The sequence below is a fragment of the Antedon bifida genome, chromosome 4 (genome assembly GCF_963402885.1).
Source record: "Antedon bifida chromosome 4, ecAntBifi1.1, whole genome shotgun sequence".
In the NCBI taxonomy this organism is placed as follows: domain Eukaryota; kingdom Metazoa; phylum Echinodermata; class Crinoidea; order Comatulida; family Antedonidae; genus Antedon; species Antedon bifida.
The window spans coordinates 4,270,443-4,290,815 of record NC_136229.1 but is presented as its reverse complement, the minus strand read 5'-3'; the positions used below and the strand labels follow the sequence as shown (position 1 = coordinate 4,290,815).

The following is a 20,373-nucleotide window of genomic DNA, read 5'->3' as shown; positions in this document are numbered from 1 at the left end:
AATGATGTAGCTTGCACCGTTAAGCAAGGATATGTGTGCAAACTTCGACAGAATAATTATTAAAATATGAATATAAAATTAGAAATTAGTTCATGATATTGACATATATTGCGTGAATTTTTCCTGTTACAAATATAAAGTAATAAATGATTACGATTGCATGATAACAGTTTGGAATGGTGTTGCGTTTTAATTATTAATATATGAATATAAAATTATATTTTAGTTCATGGTATTGACAAATATTTAGTTCATTTCACCTGTTAAAAATAAGTAATAAATGGATACGATTGCATGATAACTGTGCTATCATACTTTGTTTTGTTTGTGTTTGTCCTTTTCAGTAGGTGGGATGAAATACGTTTGAATATGAACCTAATATTGGTTATAGGTTTATATAAAGGTGTGTTTACACAGTATCCATTTGAATCGAAACGTGTGTACTCGTATGGAATACATACACCAACGATTTGGAACTAAAATGCTTTCTTTCATAGTACTTTTATCAGATTCATTTCCCCGGGTCTGGGACATAATCCCGTCAGTCCAGGACATACTTGATTAAAACATCTTCCGTTAAACTTAAAACAGTAATCTGTGAAATAAATGTAACTTGTATAAAACTTTGTCTACATTATCAAACTTTATATGATAAAAAAAGTGATGTGCCCATATTATATGGACATGATGATGTCATATAACTACCATATTTGGGCACATTACACAGTCTCTTTTTACTACTACTTTTACTACGTTTCGCTTACATCATTGCGCTGCGTCTCTATAGGCCAACTCAGACAGCCAAGAAAGAAATGATTCAATCTTTTAACAATGGTTGGTTGCATTACCTTAAACTAAATATCACCAACATCAATTCTATACTTTGCCAAATTTGTAAAGTCCATATCTGACCTAATTTTTTGGCCTTTTGTTTGTTTATTAAAAACTCAAATTTTATGAACATTTTAGTGGGTATAATTTCATGTAGCAGGTTGAAATTTAAAAATGCCACTTTTTTTAAATACAAAAAAAATATATATAAAACAATCGAGTTTCTCAACTACTAATAGCTTTGCAGCTTTTTGGAATAGCATCAATTAATAACATATATATTAAAATGCGTTCCCCTTTTTTCCAACAGTTGAGTTGTAGGTGTTTAAACTGTAGTAAAACAAAGTTTCGGGAGACATGATTTTATTCTACCATAAAACCAAAACAACATGAAATGTGAAGCTTACTTGAATTGTACAGTTAGTTCCATATAGTTTAATTATAAGTTATTGAGTGTTATCTACATGTAACAGTTTATTTAACATCGACACTACGCATTGTACAATATTATTTTCGGTCGTATGTACTTCAACATGCTCTTCTAAATATGGCTTTGGATCCAATTTTTCAACGTTTTTCACCGCCAATTGTTCTTCTTCTTCAACAAATTCAAATAAAAAAATAGTGAAAAATGCTGAATTCGATTTCTTGGTCATAGACCTACCTTGCATTTTCCGGGGCTAGGTTATTTTATAAGTACACAACACTTGAACTCAATTATTACATGCAATACAGTGCTAATCCATTATTAATATAACTAATACATATGGCTAATACATTAATCCAAACAGGAATATTATATTATACACCTCACCCCTAAAGAGATTAACAATGACCTCCAATGATAAGATATATAAGTAATTCATCAATAATTCATTTCAGTAGAAACATTTTGCTCAACTCATCAGCAACATTTTCTTTGAAGAAGCAGTGAGTATTCTTTAATTGCAATCATTTTTATTGTTTTTAATTTTACCGATTATTTTAAACATTTATTTTACTTTTACCGTACTGTTTTGTCCTGACGTAACATAATCATGGACCTATACATTCGAAAGTCCATGGTTCAATTCTTTTATGATTTTCTATAGTTTTGTCACTCATTACCTTTAAATTGTAGTTCACCGAAGTGACCCGAACACTACCGAATTTTGTAACATTGGAAGTGCGCGCGTAAATGGCGTTTGAAATTTTAAAATGCTTCAAATCAATTTCTGATTAGAGCACGTTTCAGGTCATTTTAAGCGTTTAAAAAATTCCCACTGGTGCGCACATTTTTACGCGCGCACGGCGCAGGCAACACGTATGAGGATTTCTTTTGCACGGTTTGTGTTTTCCAAACTTCGGTTAACAATTTTATCTTACTTTATTCACTATTCAACTTGAAATGGCGTTCTACGAGCACGTTAAACATGACTGGTTGCGCACGTAAAACGTTAACAATTTTGAAAATGTTGCAAAATATGTCTACTTTTTAAAATGAAACAGTTCATCAGAATGCAAGGTTACCCCCATTTTTTATTCTATTTTCTTGCAATGTATGAATCATAGGTCTGATTTATTATAGTGTTAAATGTTAAAACGTGTTTGAAGGCTACATTATTTGCATATTAAATATAATAACATTTTCAAAGATCAAAACAATAAACATAACGTTTATCTTTTTTCTTCACATGTTAATATATAAAACTTAAAAGTATGCACTTTCAAAAGGGTCATCATCCTGTATCATCAGCAACATTTTGAAGATTAGGCTTTTTCGAGTACGCGCGCTTTGAAAGTTAAAAATGCTCAAAATCGATTTCTAATCAACTTTCTACGTTTCAGGAAATTTTAGGCATTTCACATTTTTCAAAAAAATGTGCGTTGCGCGCGCGCTTTTGCGCACATAGCCTAGAAAGCCCGTTTTTGCGCTTGATTATTGTTTTTTTTTTTAGTTTTATGATATATTTCTTTCATATTTGATGAATTATGTATGCAAAGTAATGACACACGTGCACGTCAAACTTTAAAATGCGTGCGCTTGAAAATTGGTAATTTTTTGCAAATTTGTGTAAAAATATGCCCTTTTTTAATCGATTATAGCTCTCCGCGATGGCTGGTGACCCCCGATTTTTTTTAATTAATATGTAAGCAGATAATTATGTTGTAGATATGAATTCATGCAGAATTGTTGGCGTCATCGTATGGCCACACAAATGTAAAATATAGGAATTTTGTTTCTTTCGACACAGTTCGTCACATTCAATAGAGCGCATACCGCGTAAACGTTATCAATTTTCTAATATTCTATTACTAAAAAATTCCACTTTAGACTTATGAACTTTTATTTAAAATTTGAATAGGTCATCATATTCAAACAATCAAATAAACATGCGTGGTATAAAATCAAAACTAACCGTCAACTAAACCGTTTACAGTTCAGATACCGTCAACTGTTGACGCTTATTGAACGATTTTGATCTATTCCAGCTGTTACAATCGGATGCGTTGGGCGATAGCCTAACTCGTCACCGTGACGAGTTCAAATCTAGTATTTATAATAATGCATCTAGCTTCCTGATTGTCAGAAAGAGCACAATACTCTTTTTTTACCATCTTTAATTCTTTTTTTCTAGTTTTAAAAACTTGTAATTGTTAACCAGCGAAAAATATATATTTAAAGTAGTACCGTATGTAAAAGTAGGCCTACATTTATTGTTCTTTTAATTGATTTATTTTTGGATTTGCACTATTTAGTGTGTCAATGTTTTTATTCCACCACTCTCTAATAAATAAAAACGGCGAATGAATATTTAAACAAAGTTATCATTAAGCTTTCGCTTCAAACATGTAGATTCCATGAACCAGCTAGCACCAATCCAACAAAAAATAACATAACTATCATTAAAATCTCCAGAAATTCCACAAAAATAGATTCTATAACCTTTTACCTGGTTTTATTTTTCAAGATCAACGGTAAAATGGTTCGAACTAGTCTGGTATTGTTTTGTGTCGCTATCTGCATTGGAGTAGCGTTCAGTAAGCCAACCTACGCTGGGACACACGAAGATAAGATACCACAAAGAAGTGAATCAATAAAGCTCTGTATACACTATCATTGTAGCAATGTTAGGACCCTTGGCTAAAATGCTAATTAATAATAATATACTCTACAATCAATAAATACTTTTTTATATTGGCTGCCAATTTGAAAATATCAATTATTCTACAGGTGTAAAATATTACAAATCCAGCTAAGTATTAACACTTTAAAATTTACAATAACCTGATACTTATGGCGGCCAGTTAGAGTGAAATGTGGTTATTTCTTTTATTTCATGTCATAGGACATGTCTACCAAATTTGGTGCCTTTATCAAAAAGTGAACGATCGACCTGTTTTTCGTGCTAAGAACACCTAGTATATACCCTTATACACTGTAAAAATAGTGTTTAGATCTTAAACATCTATTTTGTACCCACTTTTTTTCACATATTTAGCCTTAAACATGTTTAGATATGAACATGTTTAAAGAAAGGGACTGCTTCTTATTTCATTTAGTTCATGTCATAGGACATGTCTACCTAATTTGGTGCCTTTATCAAAAAGTGAACGATCGACCTGTTTTTCGTGCTAAAAACCCCTAGTATATGTCCTTATACACTGTAAAAATAGTGTTTAGATCTTAAACATCTATTTTGTACCCACTATTCCACACATTTAGCCTTAAACATGTTTAGATATGAACATGTTTAGGTTCTAAATACATTCTAAACATGTAGTCTGTTTCAACTCAACACATCAGTGACGTGTTGATGGTTAAACATGTGGAGCAATAATAAAGACACGTTTAGGTTTAAACGTGTTTAATTTGCCTTGTGTGGAGCTTATGTGTGGAGCTTTTTTCCGGCAAAGTAAAATCATATGCACGCAATGCTTAACACGTCGCTAAACACGTTAACTGAACATAATAGTGTCATGTTGACTGCTAAACGAGCGGAAGAAAACAACATTTTTTTAAACATGCTAAACATGTAACTACGTGTTTAAAAGCTAGATGTGTGGAAATCTAAACACTATTTTTACACTGTAGGTTGTTTTAATAAAGGAAATTTGATCTGTGAGCTGAATTTTCAAATTAGGACCTAATCAATAAGCAAATGTATTTAAGAAACTATATCATCCACTATCATGAGATTAATAATATACTTTTTGTTCTCTTAGCATGTGCTGACTATATAGACCCATACGTCTGCGCTTATGCCATTGCGCTTAACACGTGCTCCTGTGCCCCATGGGCTGAATATTGTAAAAACACATGCAAAGTGTGTTCTTCTATCAATAAAAAATAAACAAGTTTCATTAGCAAGACAATGCTGGAGCCCATGAGGGCGATATATTGGTATGATGTAGTTTAAGTAGTTCACAACTGTATGCATTGAATGAGTGTCATATTAATGAGTACAGAATTGTCTAAAAACTTCATTGTTAACTATACAAAAATATCTTTCACAAACAATAAATGTTAAAAATAAACTAATTACATATTCATAATATAACTGATGATTGATTACCTGTCTGTATTGCGTCAACAAGTATGTTTGCGTTGACATATGACAAATGAAAATACAATGTTGACGCGAATATTGAAACTTAGATTTTACTACAAAGTGACAAAGTCGCTCTAAAATGCAATTCTAATACTCTAAATATATCCTATGTTGTATAATTTACAGTTTAAAGTTTTAAAAATTCGTTTAATTGGCATAATTTATTTTTCTTACAGGATTTTGTTGAGACCGGAAAATCGTATCTGATCCTAACACAACCAATGTGTCACGTAGACAAGCTTTCAGATCTCCGATTAGATGCCTTATTATAGTATTATATAATAGTTTGAGATGTGTTGTAGTTACAGTGGAACCCCTCCCTAATCGGGTTGGAGTGTGCCAATTGGTTGACTTTACCCCTATATAAAGAGATAATATTTGTTTTCCCTTCACAAAAACAACCAAATAATTATAAATATTCATTTATCGTTATTAATACAAACATGAATACCATAATGGTTATCTCTGGCTTGACAGTTTTCAGTAAATTAATGTTCATTTTGGTATACTTGTATTAGGGTCCCGAAGGTGTTCACTTTATTAAGTTCTACTTCTACCACTAATTTTCAGCATCTCCACAAAAAAAAAATTGTAGACAAATGATCACACTTTCAGTTCAGCACAAATATATAATTATGTGCATTCTCAATGGTAATGAATACACTATTTAAAATGGTTTCTTTTATTTTATACGACTCTATAAATTAAATTGGCTATTTTATTGAAATCTACCTGGTAGGCTTATACTTTCTTCCAACCTGAATAATAAAGAAATTAAGGTATAATTACATGCACCCGATTGTTGAATGTTCAAGACTATTGTAACCTTTCTAGGTATATTTGTTAACAACAAAAATAAAACCCTATGTAAAAACAAACAAACTGGTGTTTTTATTTACTACATAAGCCGTTGGTGTTTCTACATTAGCGGTGGATTGTTCTACAATAACGGTTGCTGTTTCGACATTAACTGGCGTTTTCTACATTAGCAATTGTAACATGGCATCGTAACAACACACAACTGACAAAGTCTAGCTGAAAGCTTGACGAAACTATCTTGACACGTAAACTAAATTAATGAATTAATGGTTTACAATTAATGAACTATATCTGAATAAATCGAAGAAACTAGAGAAAAATGTTTTTACTAAGTAAAAACGTCGGCTGCAGTAACAACAACAAAGTGATAAATATCACTCCAATTTCCATTAAAATCTCACCTAATCTCTACATCTTTGTATATTATTCAGAACTGTCTGGTCTTTGATACTATTGATCAAAACTTGAGGTTTTTAAACAAATGTATAAAAAAAGCTAAAAGTTGCTTTTGTGGAATGTAAATAATAACCTTAATAAGTTAATAAATGGACTCTTGTCTGGTTTTACTGAAAGAAATCATTGCAACCAGTGCAATTCACTTTAATATTGAATGAACAGGAAGGAATGTTGCACACAGACAAGATTATGGCATTATGACCTGGAATGAAGAATATGTGTTGTTAGTTCTGTCTATGTGTCATATAGTATATACAGTATACAGAGTATAATGTGTATACATATTACATATAGTGAAATATGTGAAATTACGGGACTCGCCATTTATTCCAATTTTTAACATGGCGAAGGTATCAAAATGAAATACTAAGATAGTAATTTCGGAAGGAAATGATCTCAGCAACAACATATTAACGTGTAGAAGACATTTGAATACGTAAAATATAGATGCGCGCTCTTTTAAATGTGATGAACTATGACGCAAAAAATGAAAATACACCTTTTTTTTTATTCAACCGGCCATATGATGACGTCACAATATCTGATTGGCAAAATATTCACATGAATTCGTATCTACAATCCAATAGCTTCCAGAAAACATTTTAATCATGATTATCACTTTTTATTCTGATGAGCTATAACAGATTGAAATTTACTGTAAAGATGAAAATATGTGGCCCACGTTATTCACATTTTTAGACATGATGACGTCATACAAATTTAAATATTTTTAACTCATGCGAAAGATAGCTGATTAACGTAGACAATATTAACATCTGGGGGGAAATGGAATACGTATAAGCGAGATGCGCTCTGTTGAATATGATGAGCAATAACAAAAGAGACAAAAATCCTATACTTTACATTCGTGTGGCCATACGATGACGTCATAATATCCGAGAGGTAAAAATTCTGCATGAATTCATATCTAAAATTTATCTTCTTACATAATAAGTTAAAAAAATTGGGGGTCACCTTTGATCCTGAAGAGCTTTGACAGCATATTGAGCAAGCCATTCTTGACTTTGTTAAAGAGCCAGAGCCAAACAGAATTGCCAAATTCTGTAGGTGGCTGGAAGAGGAATTAAGAGAAAAGGAAGAAGCACGACAAAAAACTGTGATGAAGGACATTACTGCGTTAATTTTTGAGGAATAACTTTTTTGAAAAAGAGTCATTCCATGCCTACAAAACAATTACATGTCACCAATGGTTATGAATATTTTGCAAATAAACAATAATGTGCATGCTATGATTTATAATTACTGATGATCAATTTCACCATAAAAGAGCAATTTGTCTTAATTAACAATAATTTAATAATAATAAATATGGTTTGGAAATAGGCCCTCAAATATTCATGATAGTCAGGTGGCTTAGCGACTAAAATGTTACACGGTGGACAAAAGCACCAAATTTGGCATGAGGCTTCTTTTAGACGTACTAATTGATTTTTGCCTAGGAGCCACCCGATCAGCTTCCGATTTTCCAAGATGGCGGCCAAAATCCAAAATGTCTGCCAGTAAATTGGTATATCATAATTATATCTCTGGCTGTAAAAGTTACAAATAGACAAATAATGTACTGAATCACGAATTTCTGAGGTCGGTAAAACCGATTCAGGAAATATTATATAAAGTGAGTTCCAAGATGGCGCCCAAAAATAAAAATGGTAGCCATTGAAATTAAAATACATATAATCGTATACAAAGTCACAAATAGTCCATTCCTAATGTATTTTAATCTGCAAATCAGAAGAAAAGTGCAAGCATTGCATTTTATGAATTTTTTAACCATGCTAGTCATAACAAGAATATTTCTTACAAAAAACGCTGCTCGCTTATTGTTATTGCTAAGGTCAAGTCTGGGGGTCACTTCATCACGCCTAGATACTTCAAGTATCCTATTACAAACAAAAACTTCAATGGACTGTTTTGATAATAATTCAATGATTATCTGACAGCGAATTATAGTAATATCATGGGACTCATAAATACCAGAAATGCTTTGGGATTTGTCGTTAGACTCTTTTCCCAGACGTTTTTTGGATTCAACAGGTGGTACCTATAAATTATAGTCGAGAATCATTTTTCGCAAAAATGTCAGTGTCTAGTACTATAACTGCTGCTATGCTTTATATCTGAATGATTTATCTCTTGTACGTGACGTAGCGGGCTAGAGCAGCAGCGTGAAAACCCATGTTATCAAATTTCTAAAGTTTTTCCTTGACCTTTGACCTCAATTTGAATATTTTAATCCAATTGAAAACAAAATAACCATATCTCCGCAATGCTTACATTAAATAAAATAATTTTTAAGTCAAATTATTTGGAAGATGCATATTAATATTCGTCCTACTGGAAACATTTGTCAAAAAATGGCCCGAAGTATGATTTTTTGTATTATTGACCTTTGACCTACATGTCATATAACTTGGTAACTAACAATTGGACAAATTTTAAATAGGTCTCAAATTAATCAGAAGATGGATGTTTCTATTCAGTCTAATACAAACTTTTCCAAGAAAATGACCCAGATTCTTGTTATTGACCTTTGACTTGTACTGGAAGTACACATTTCTATATCTCGAAAACTAGTGGTCGTAAAAGTTTTTTTATGAGAAATTGTTAGAAAAATATATATTTATATGTTTTATAATAAAACAGTTTCTATGAAAATGTAAAAGAATCCTATTTATGATAACTAAATTTGTAATTTGTTAACATCCAATAGTATTTGTTATGTATTAAAATGTGCTATATTTGCTGATTTTAGGCTCTTAACGTAAATTTATCTGAACTATGAATATTTAATGTAAAATTTGTTTTTTTTTAATATAAAGAAAATGTAATTATCTATCAAATAAGACCATTTAAAAAATATTCTGACAAAAACTTAGTTACAGGTAAAAAAGTGTACTTTTACTTATGTGAACAGCGCCCTCAATCTTTATTTTCCCAAAAATACCACATTTTATGTGGTTTCAGAGACTGAACTGGTTATAACTTTTTTTTATAGATTTTTTTTACAGTTACTTGCAATTTACATACCACCTCTACCATTTACTACAGCTACTTCATTACATATTACTTCTGCCGTCCACAGATACTGTATGTGATTTCTTAGTTTACTGGCAGTCATTTTGGATTTTTCCACCATCTTTGCAACGCGTGACCTATATTATGTACCATGTCTAAAGTATGTTTCAATGACCATGATTAGGCCTACTCCATGTTTTCCAACTTCGTTTGATACCTATATGCGATTTCTGCAACCAGAATGATATTCCAATTTAGGCTACTGGCAGCCATGTTGGATTTTTGCCACCATCTTAACAACGAATGACCCATGTCATGCAACATGTCTAAAATATGTTTCAATGAACATGAATACTTATGTTTTGATAGTTCATTTGCCTATATGTGACTTCTGCAACAAATGAAATGTGATTTTCCAATTTATTGGCGACCATTTTGGATTTTGGCCATCTTGAAAAATAAATTACGACCAGAGTGGCTCCTAGGCAAAAATCAATTAGTAGTTCCCAACGAAGCTCCATGCCAAATTTGGCGCTTTTGTCCACCGTGTGACGATTTCCTCATTTTTTGTTGTTAAGCCACCTGACTATGACTATTGGTGACATCTGTTTTGTTGGCAAGGAATGACTCATATATATGAATTTGTAATTTAATTAAGTTTTCTTGGCTTAAATTTAACATTACAGTGTCAATTTAATGAACAACATTACGAACTTACTTACGATCCTGAACCATCTTATCTTGCCATGGAATTGATCCTTCATCTGAATTGAAGAAATCACAGAAGTGATCTATTGTTTCCTTTGCGTTAAGTGAATAGTTGGGCGATCCTTGGCGCTGGAACCTGCTCATGCCATCATCATCCATGGTGATGCTACGCCACTCTCCACTCCTAAAATCACCATTGCATTCAGAATCCACAAATCCTGCTGGTATGTAATGTGCATTTTCGGTCTGTATCATGTAGTTGTGCAGGATCACGCATGCTTTCACAATTGCATCAACGATTAAACTGTTTCCATACCTGCTTTTATGACAGTTCTTAGAATCCGCCACTTAGCACTCATCACCCCAAATGCGTTTTCGATGCACCGTCTTGATAGTCATGGATTTTCTTTTTATAGGTCAGGTTACTTTTACCATAGGGCTTCATCAGCCATGTCTTTAGGGGGAAGATGGCATCTCCAACAAATGTGTGCGGCAATAAAAATCCATTCACCTCTGAAGGCGGTGGAATTTTCATTGTGCCATCATCCATTCGCCTACTCAAAACTGACCTGTTGAATATGGAGGCATCATTCTCATGGCCTTTAGCCCCCAAACTTACCCAAATGAATGCATAATTCGAATCACATAATGCCATCAGAACCGTACTACAATAGCCTTTGTAGTTGAAAAAGCTACGTTGGGTTTTTTCAATCATGATGTGTTTTCCGTTCAACCATCCAACACAGTTTGGAAAATTCCACTGCTGTTCAAAATCTATTGCAATTGTTCTCCAATCATTTTCATTGCGTGGCATGTTTAGGTATGGTGATTCAAGCGCTCGCCAGACTTCACGTATGATATTCGATACTGAAATAGGCGCGGCCTACATACAATGTGGATTATTTTGTCTTTATTTTGTGTTTATTGTTTATACAGTAGTAATTATATGTTGGTTGCCATTTCCTGGAATCTTTACCGGTACTGAACAAAAACACAAAACAAATTGTCTTTCCAACAATAAAGAATACAGAACCAAAATAACCAACACACACTGGCCCACCCATCCCCACTTAATCCACCCCTGGAATTTCGCATACTCTATGTTCAATATTTGGTTTTCTATGGAACGCCAAAAGAGCAACATTAATAGAGGACTAAAAACTATGTGGAATCCATCTATTTTACTCTTTTTTTTTTGTTCAATTTAATATATTGTGTCACTTTCAATACAAATAAAATGTTACTGTTGATACTTATTTGATACGGTTTCGTCAACTTATATTAGAATATAATCGACAAATTCATCATATCCCCTTAGGTCGCCCTTATGACTAGGCCTAGGGTAAGGTAGTGATGCTGATTTTAAGATCGATTTATATTCTTTGAAAATAGAAAAGTATCAGTAACATATTACAGCATTTTTATTGACAAATTTACAAAATATATTTTAATTAAACGTGTATTTCACAAATAAATACATTAAATGTAGACTCATTCCATCTAGTTTTTAGCCCTCTATTACTGTTGCTCTTTTGGCGCTCCATAGAAACAAAATATTGGAAGTTGAGTATGCGAAAGAGTGTGCAAGAAACACGTCTGTAAAATCACCAATTTTTATTTATAAATAATACCAAGTATTTATTTGTTACTTTTTATGTGAATCTCTTTCATAAAAGTACTTTTGAGGCCTAATTCTAAGGTGTGGTATTCAGGATATTATAAAGTTTGTTGAATTAATTTGGAGTCAAAATACAATGCAGGTGCGAAAGGGAAACACTCCTGAAACCAACGCAATGGAGTAAATATATATCAACAAACAAACCGTCAAGTTTGTTTGTTGTGAAACAAAGGTATTGTACTGGTCTCAAGGGTACAAACGGCGCCCTCTATTCATTAGGTAAACTCGTGGCAGGCAAACAAATGAACAACAAGCGAACTATACGTCTACATCAATTTATTATTCCAATTACCATACCAACGAGTGAAACTGCAAATCATAACAAGAGAAAAAACAACTATTATACTTCATTAACTCAATGCATATTATCAATATGACGTCATACGGCATTATAATTTTAAGTCTGATAAATCATACAATAAAGTACAGTAACAATATTCCTCAGCAGACAGCCAACTTACAGACTAGTGGACATCTGCCCTCACAAAACTCATAGACATCTTAATATCGAGATATACTGTATCCCTGTCATATAAGAACAAAATAACATCCATAATTAACTTCAATTGAAAATGATTGTTCATCGTGTTTGTAAAACACCATACACATTAAAGACGATTTCCGTGTACGTAAATGGAACGCATCGTCTATATACCCAAACTCGCTCAAGCGGAACGAGCACCGGCGACTATCAACTCGCACATGTATCATCATCATCTTTAATATGATTATTATTTCACAATAAATCTAGCAACTGATTTAACCATTAACGAACTGTGCCTAGTTTAATTTCAACCTTGGGCCTATGTAATCATTAACATCGATTACAAACATTAACAAAACTATAACTTATAAACAATCATTTTGAGAAGTAGCGGTATGTTACCAAAAAATACACAGCTAGGCCGCAGGCCGCAGGCGCCACTCTCCTAGGCTACCTGATAATCTATGACCAAATCACATTCTATATTCAGATATTCTGCATCAAGATGCAAATGTAACACTTATTTCACTTTCACAACCTTAAAATCATCTACAATGACCTCATTGGGTAACTTTGATATGTAACATAAGTATAATGGAAATGATTGTTTTGTTCGTGCTCATCGCTGCACTGTCTACTGTAGAATCGTGTCAACCATGTCCTATATTTTGGGTTCAATACCAAGGCAATTGTTACCGAATATTTGCGGAAACAATAACTTGGTCAGAAGCTGAGAACAACTGTCAAAGCTACACAACCTGGTTTGTATAAATAATTTATTTATTATCGGTAAAATTAGGGCTACAATTATGCCTCGCCCACCCGATTCTGTAGCTGTTAGTACAGTGTGGAAGACTGTCGACAGTCTACCAGAGACCTATCTGACTGTATTAAGTACTTTTAATACACGATATCGCTATCATTAGATCGTATGTGAAGACATGGTTACTTAACTTAATTACTTCTTTCCTTAAATTCGAATGGGGAGAAAGGCAACTTATGAATAATAATTACTCTAAAACTTACTCAATAAAGAGATTGTAGTCAGAAACGTTTCGATATTATAAATCTTAAGTTTAGTTTTATATACAAAAACATCTATTAGTTAATGTGTATTAATGTATAAAACTACAGCAAAGTACCTTTTTAATCAAAGGATTGCAAAAGGACATCTGGTGTCCATCCGGAGTGAGGAAGAAAACGAATTTGTTTCAAGACTTTGGAATTCAGCTACTGACGGATTGGTAACTCGTGGATCGGCTACCTACTGGATCGGTTTAACCGATGCAAACGACGAGGGTAAATGGAGATGGAGCGACACTAATCAGTTGGCAACTTATACAAACTGGGATAAAAATCAACCTGACAATGGAAGTGGTAACCAAGACTGTGCTACAGTATGGAATCGAAATGGTTTACAGACGAAATGGGACGATGTAGCTTGCACCGTTAAGCAAGGATATGTGTGCAAACTTCCACAGAATAATTACTAAAATGTTGATTTATTATAAATAAAAGATACTTACTAAAAATAGTTAGTGCATTTCACCTATTTATAGGCCTATATTTCACAATAAATGGATACGATAGAATGATAACTGTTTTTTGTGTTTTTGTCCTTGGTTATAGGTTAAATCAATGTTTGTATAATAAAAATAATATATTACAAATGTCAATATTATTAACAACCTTTCGTATACAGCATTTTCAGCATCAGGTTTGCAACATTGATATTTCTGAATGCTTTGAAGCCAAAAATGAGATAGTCTACAATGCTAAGAAATCATCTTGTATGATAGTCTGCACTAAGTCACGTAGGAATTAATTTAAACCTATTATTACCATCCAATGGCAACAGCTTAGAATATATGTTGACTCAACCAATATATCTGGTCATGTTATCTCTTTGGATCTAGGTGATTATTTAGATATGAAACGACAATACACATCTTTGTGTATCAGAGCCAACTCATTGGTCAGAAATTGTAGTATGTGTTCTTTCGATGTAAAATGTGTTTTATTTAAAATATAATATAATATGTATTGTGCTACACTATGGTGCAACTATAATCTCTCCAGTAACAATAATGGGTAAATAAAGCTGTTGCAAAAGCCTCGACATTGTAGTACCAGCCTCATGTTTACGGAATGTAGAATTCATTCTTTTTATGAATTTTTTAAGAAAATCGATATGGCCTGATGTGTAGACTCAATTCAAGTGCAAATGTTTAAGTCTCGACGATTATAGGCAACGTCTTATATACGTCAAAGCTGCTCTCCAGGTGGAATGCCATCTTGAGATGAGTAGTAGTAATTAGAACAGTTTTAAATTAAATTGAAGATTGAATAAATGAATGAATTACGATTTGAATCAAAAACACATAGAAACTCAGATAATTACATCAAAGATCTATAACTACAATTATTTTATATAATACGATCAGATTCACCATGCTATCCAGGATATGTGTGTACTTTACTTAATTTAATTTTCCATAAACTTATTAAAAAAAACTTCAATTTGATTTGAGTGACTTTGAAGTAAGCGTTTCTACTAATTATCGTGAGATCGAGGTTCGAATCCAACTCTCGCCGCATTGCTTGTATCCTTAGGCAAGATTATTATCTGTTATTATCTCGTTGTTCCGTTGTTTGTACTCTTCACTTGTGAGTGCAATCCCGAATGAACTGAATTTAACAAACAATGTGGGAAAGCCTTTTTTTATATTTTCCACTCAAAAGCAAAGTGCGCAAACTCAAGTTCAGCACAGCACCTATTTGATTGGTGCTTATTTGTGTGTGTATTTTTTATTCTTTAGGCAATGACAAATTAATGTTCAGGCATAATTCCTGTGTTACGTTCATAACAGCATTGACCAGGCAACATTATGACAACTTACGTAGTTTTAAAGAAATATTATTTGAAAAGACAGACATAAAATCATATTTCAGATTTTTAGTTTTGTTTATAAACTTTATTCTCGATGATTGAAGTAAATAAATGTTACATTTGTTGTTAGTAAGTAACCTTTGATAATGTGAAGTATGAAAAAGAAATATTCATACTGATGCGTTGGGTATTTACATAACGTAGTGTTCTACAGTATAACATACTTTATGATTACTGTCTCCATCGAGTAGATATAAATAATTTAAATGAACTAATTGAAAAATGAAACAGAGAAGTTACAGTTCGTCTGTAGTAAAACAGTTTTTCTAGCATGCCTTCCTTTTACCCAAAGAAATTATTCAATCTTTTAACAATGGTTGGTTGCATTAGGCCTACATTTAAACTAAATATCACCAACATCAATTCTATACTTTGCCAAATTTGTAAAAGGTCCATATCTCCAACTTCAATTTTTTTGACTTTTGTTTCAATGTTTATTAAAAACTCAAATTTGATGAACATTTAGTGGGTATAATTTCATGCGGCAGGTTGAAATTTAAGAATCCCACTTTTTTAAATACAAAAAAAAATAAAAAAATAAAAAATACATAAAACAATTGGGTTTCTCAACTAGGCCTACTAATAGCTTTGCAGCTTTTTTGAATAGCATCAATTAATGACATATATTAAAATTTGTTCCCTATTCTTTCCAACAGTTGAGTTGTAGGTGTTATAAACTGTAGTAAAACAAAGTTTTGATAGATAGTTTAGATGATTTTATTCTACCATAAAACCAAATATGAAATGTGAAGCTTACTTGAATTGTACAGTTAGTTCCATATAGTTTAATTATTAGTTATTGCGTGTTATCTACATGTAACGGTTTATTTAACATAGACACCACGACCCGGGTTTGTTATAAGCTCGGCGGTGTAAAAGGGGTATGATGCGGAATGTATTCAGCGTCAAGTCAACCCGGGACGCACCCGGGATGAACCCGTGTTTGCGGTGTAAAACGCTCAGCGTATCTTTACCCGTTTGTTTACTATCCTCGCTCACTATAGTATTTAATTTACATAAAATTAGGATAAGATTGATTTTGTTTATTCGCTTATTCAATAAATTAAACTTATGATTATTTGTTATTCATTTTTATTTCAAGATATTATTCTTCACGAGTAGACTCAATTTTTGTGTGTATTGCCATAAAACAAAATTGTAGGAGGTATAATGAGCAGACCGTTACTAGGGTCTCTCTTCGTGCGTGAGAGGGCGATATTTCGAATGATCTAGAACATTTACACGGGTTGGTATTTTGCAGTGTAAATACACGAAACCCGTGTCATTCCCGGGTTAATGAATCAGGTGTGAAATGGAAATTTATCCGGACACGACCCGGGTTTGTTATAAGCTCGGCGGTGTAAAAGGGGTATTATTTTCGGTCGTATGTACTTCAACATGCTCATCTAAATGTCGCTTGGGATCCAGTTTGTAAACGTTTTTCACCGCCAATTGTTCTTCTTCTTCTTCAACAAACTCAAATAAAATAAAAGAGGCCAAATGTCTACAGTAATGTTAAGAACGTATTCTTGCTCAATTCGATTTCTTTGTACCGTAAGTTATAGACCTACTTTGCCTTTTTCCGGTACTAGGTTATGTTATAAGTACACAACACTTGAACTCAATTATTACATACAATACAGTGCTAATCCATTGTTAATGTAAGGTGAACCCGGACATGCGGCTAATACATAAATCCAAACAGGAATATTATGCACACCTCACCCCTAAAGAGAATAACAATGACCTCCAATGATAAGATACATAAGTAATTCATTAATGATTAATTTCATTAGAAACATTTTTCTCAACTCATCAGCAACATTTTCTTTGAAGAAGCAGTGAGTATTCTATAATTGCAATCATTTTTTATTGATTTTAATTTTACCGATTATTTTAAACATTTATTATTTTACTTTTACCGTACTGTTTTGTCCTGACGTAACATCATTATGGACCTATAAATTCGAAAGTCCATGGTTCAATTATTTTATGATTTTCTATAGTTCTGCCACTTACTACCTTTAAATTGTAGTTCACAGGTGACCCGAACGGGCTTCGTATACAGAACCACTAGTAAATTATAATTTAATCTAACATCTTCATCGTATTGTTTTAATCCATTGCTACTGCTATAGGCATATACACCGCTTTCACCATTTTCAGTTGAGGTCCCTTATTTCGAGTTATCTGTTTTCGTTTCCCTTGCGAATGGGATATCCTCATTTATAGAGTTTTTTTATATAGTTTATCGTAAATATTGTGAATTTTATAGGCATACATATCGACACTCATAATGAAGATGATGCTGTATATTGTGTTTATCGCAGCACTAATAGTGCCTACTATGCAGGCGACTTGTGGTTGTCCTAAATACTGGGTTCCTTACATAAACAGTTGCTACCGAATCTTTGCTGAAAAAGTAACCTGGGGTGAAGCCGAGAGAAAATGCCAAAACTGGTGGGTATTTATGTGTTTGTTACTATTAGAACTCTGAATTCTATAGTAGAGTAGAGAGGATGCACAAGTAAAACAACGGTGTTTGAAATTTGGTCGACACATTCTTTGTTAATGATATTCTGTTCCCATCATTTTTACCCACAGCAGATGCTTTAATGTTTGTCGATGATGCAAGAAAGGTTAAAATAAATTTATTAAACGAATGACAATCACACTTATATTCCGGTGGTAGGAGGGGGGGGGGGGGTGGGGGGAGGGGAATCACCACTCAAATTTCCATCCATTATAACAATGTATTATAAATATCACCTTTTCGTTTTTTTCGTTGTAAAATTCTGCAAATACTGTATGTTTTGATTACCTTTCATAAGGGACCACCAGGATTGCTTTCCCTTTTGAAAATAGCTTGGTTCTCACTAGGGACGCAACGTAACGCAATCTACGCAACGTAAGAAAATGCCCTTCCAATCATTGTGTTTGCCCCCGCCTGCGTGAAATCAAACCTGCGATGCTTGCAGCACTATTATTGCGTCGTCGGTTCTCACTTGTGATTACGCAATACAGAACTTTGCCTCGATACGTCGCTGCGTTCCGTTCTAGTGTGAACCATGCTTAAGAGAAAATTGCCTGTTTCCCTAGTTGACGACAAATTGACTTAGATCTATAATCTTAGTCAATAATGCTTTAGGTTTTTATATTTGGCTAATAAAAACTGGAACCCAAAACTCACTACACAGACAGACCACAATTCTTTTGTAGAACTAGGCAATGACAAATATCTTCACAAAATAATGTCTGGAAGAGAAATCTCATTAACTTAGAATGTATTTAATGATAGCAATGAATATGCCGTTTTGGTGCACATGCTAGTGTCTAGAAAATCATAGGCATGGGTTCCAGATTAATATCTCTTCACTGGGTTGGTATGTACATATTCTTGATACTAGTTGAACTGCTAAGTTCTGATTGCAATGGGGATAAAAAAAAAAAGTGATAACCAATAATAAGATTTGTTAGACGCTTATCCACCAAAGTGCTCAAGACGCCTGTGAAAACCAATTGAAACTAATCCTTTACAAAATCTGGAGTTTTTCGATAATGTTCGTACATTTCCTAACATTACTGTAGTAGAATATTTATTTGTTTTATGTAAGATTTTTGTCTATAAGTAGTGTACCTTGTGTTTACTGTTGGTTGGGAAATTAAAATAAAATAACTTTTTACGAAGAAAAGAGGTTTGGAATTGCACCGTGTCATTTCTGCACTCTCAATTTAGTGTTTTTAACTTCAACAATCATTAGGTCTCAACATTTAAAATAATGGTAGGGGCATAATAGAAACCGTCTACATTTGTACTCATTTCTAGGCCTCTGGATACAAATCCCAAAACTTAAAAATATACTCTTTTTTTATTAATCAAAGGGCTCGTAACGCACATCTCGTGTGCATCCGGAACACGGATGAAAACCATTTTGTTTCAAGACTTTGGAATACAGCAACTCATGGATTGACAACCACCGATTCAGTTACCAGCTACTGGATCGGTTTGACCGACTCAACACACGAGGGTAGATTTTTATGGAGTGACGGCAACAGGTCTCCAACTTATACAAACTGGGATAGAGGTGAACCAAACAACTACAAAGGCCGAGAAGACTGTGCATCAGTATGGGACAAAAATAATTCCCAGGAGAAGTGGAACGATATCCCATGTTCACACCGCCATGGTTATGTTTGCAAAGTTTCACAGTAAATATAAAATAGGCTTAACATCATAGATTTTAGAACTTTTGATTTTGACAATTTATAGGTTAAAGATTGTTTTCCTTTTCATAAATTTATATCACTTTCACAATTAACGTGTGCGTGCAGATTATTCACGTAAGCCTAATTTATTTAATTTAAAATTAGGCTTAGGCCTACACCAAGGCAATCTAACATCATTGCCTTTGGCCTACTAACAAAATGGAGGTATATGAATCATAATATGGTTCAAGATTTTGTGAGTATTATTAATTGATTGATACTTTGAAAACGTGTAGACCCACAGTTACACAATTCTAACAAGACAATAGTTCATGCTATATATCACCTATTAATACATTCTCTTTGATTTACTAACGAAGTAGCCTAATAAATAAATATGCATAGCATGTGTGTGTTTTGTAGTCCTTGTCAGTAGGTTGGAACGTCAACATTTCTTAAGTCTGAAAGTTTGTTTCAGTGATGGCACTAGGATTGTCCCGATATACGCGTCAAAGAAAACTAAAGCCTAAACAAGATAGTCAACGTCATAAATTATATTCACTAGGGTGAGCTCGCTTCGCTCGCTCCCCTCTCTAGGAAGTGTAGACGATGG

At 33.2% G+C, this 20,373-nt stretch overlaps 2 protein-coding genes across 2 annotated transcripts; both read left to right on the top strand.

Moving 5' to 3' along the window:
- The first annotated feature begins 1,727 nt into the window (after window positions 1–1,727).
- LOC144839978 (echinoidin-like) lies at window positions 1,728–20,167 on the top strand. Its single transcript, XM_078695586.1, has 3 exons — window positions 1,728–1,761; window positions 17,830–18,014; window positions 19,437–20,167. Exons 2-3 carry the CDS (start codon window positions 17,851–17,853, stop codon window positions 19,765–19,767), a joined length of 495 nt encoding a protein of 164 aa, XP_078551712.1. The 5' UTR covers window positions 1,728–1,761; window positions 17,830–17,850; the 3' UTR covers window positions 19,768–20,167.
- LOC144840918 (alpha-N-acetylgalactosamine-specific lectin-like) lies at window positions 13,199–14,097 on the top strand. The gene is made up of 2 exons (XM_078697008.1): window positions 13,199–13,365; window positions 13,761–14,097. Exons 1-2 carry the CDS (start codon window positions 13,199–13,201, stop codon window positions 14,095–14,097), a joined length of 504 nt encoding a protein of 167 aa, XP_078553134.1.
- Window positions 20,168–20,373: the final 206 nt, after the last annotated feature.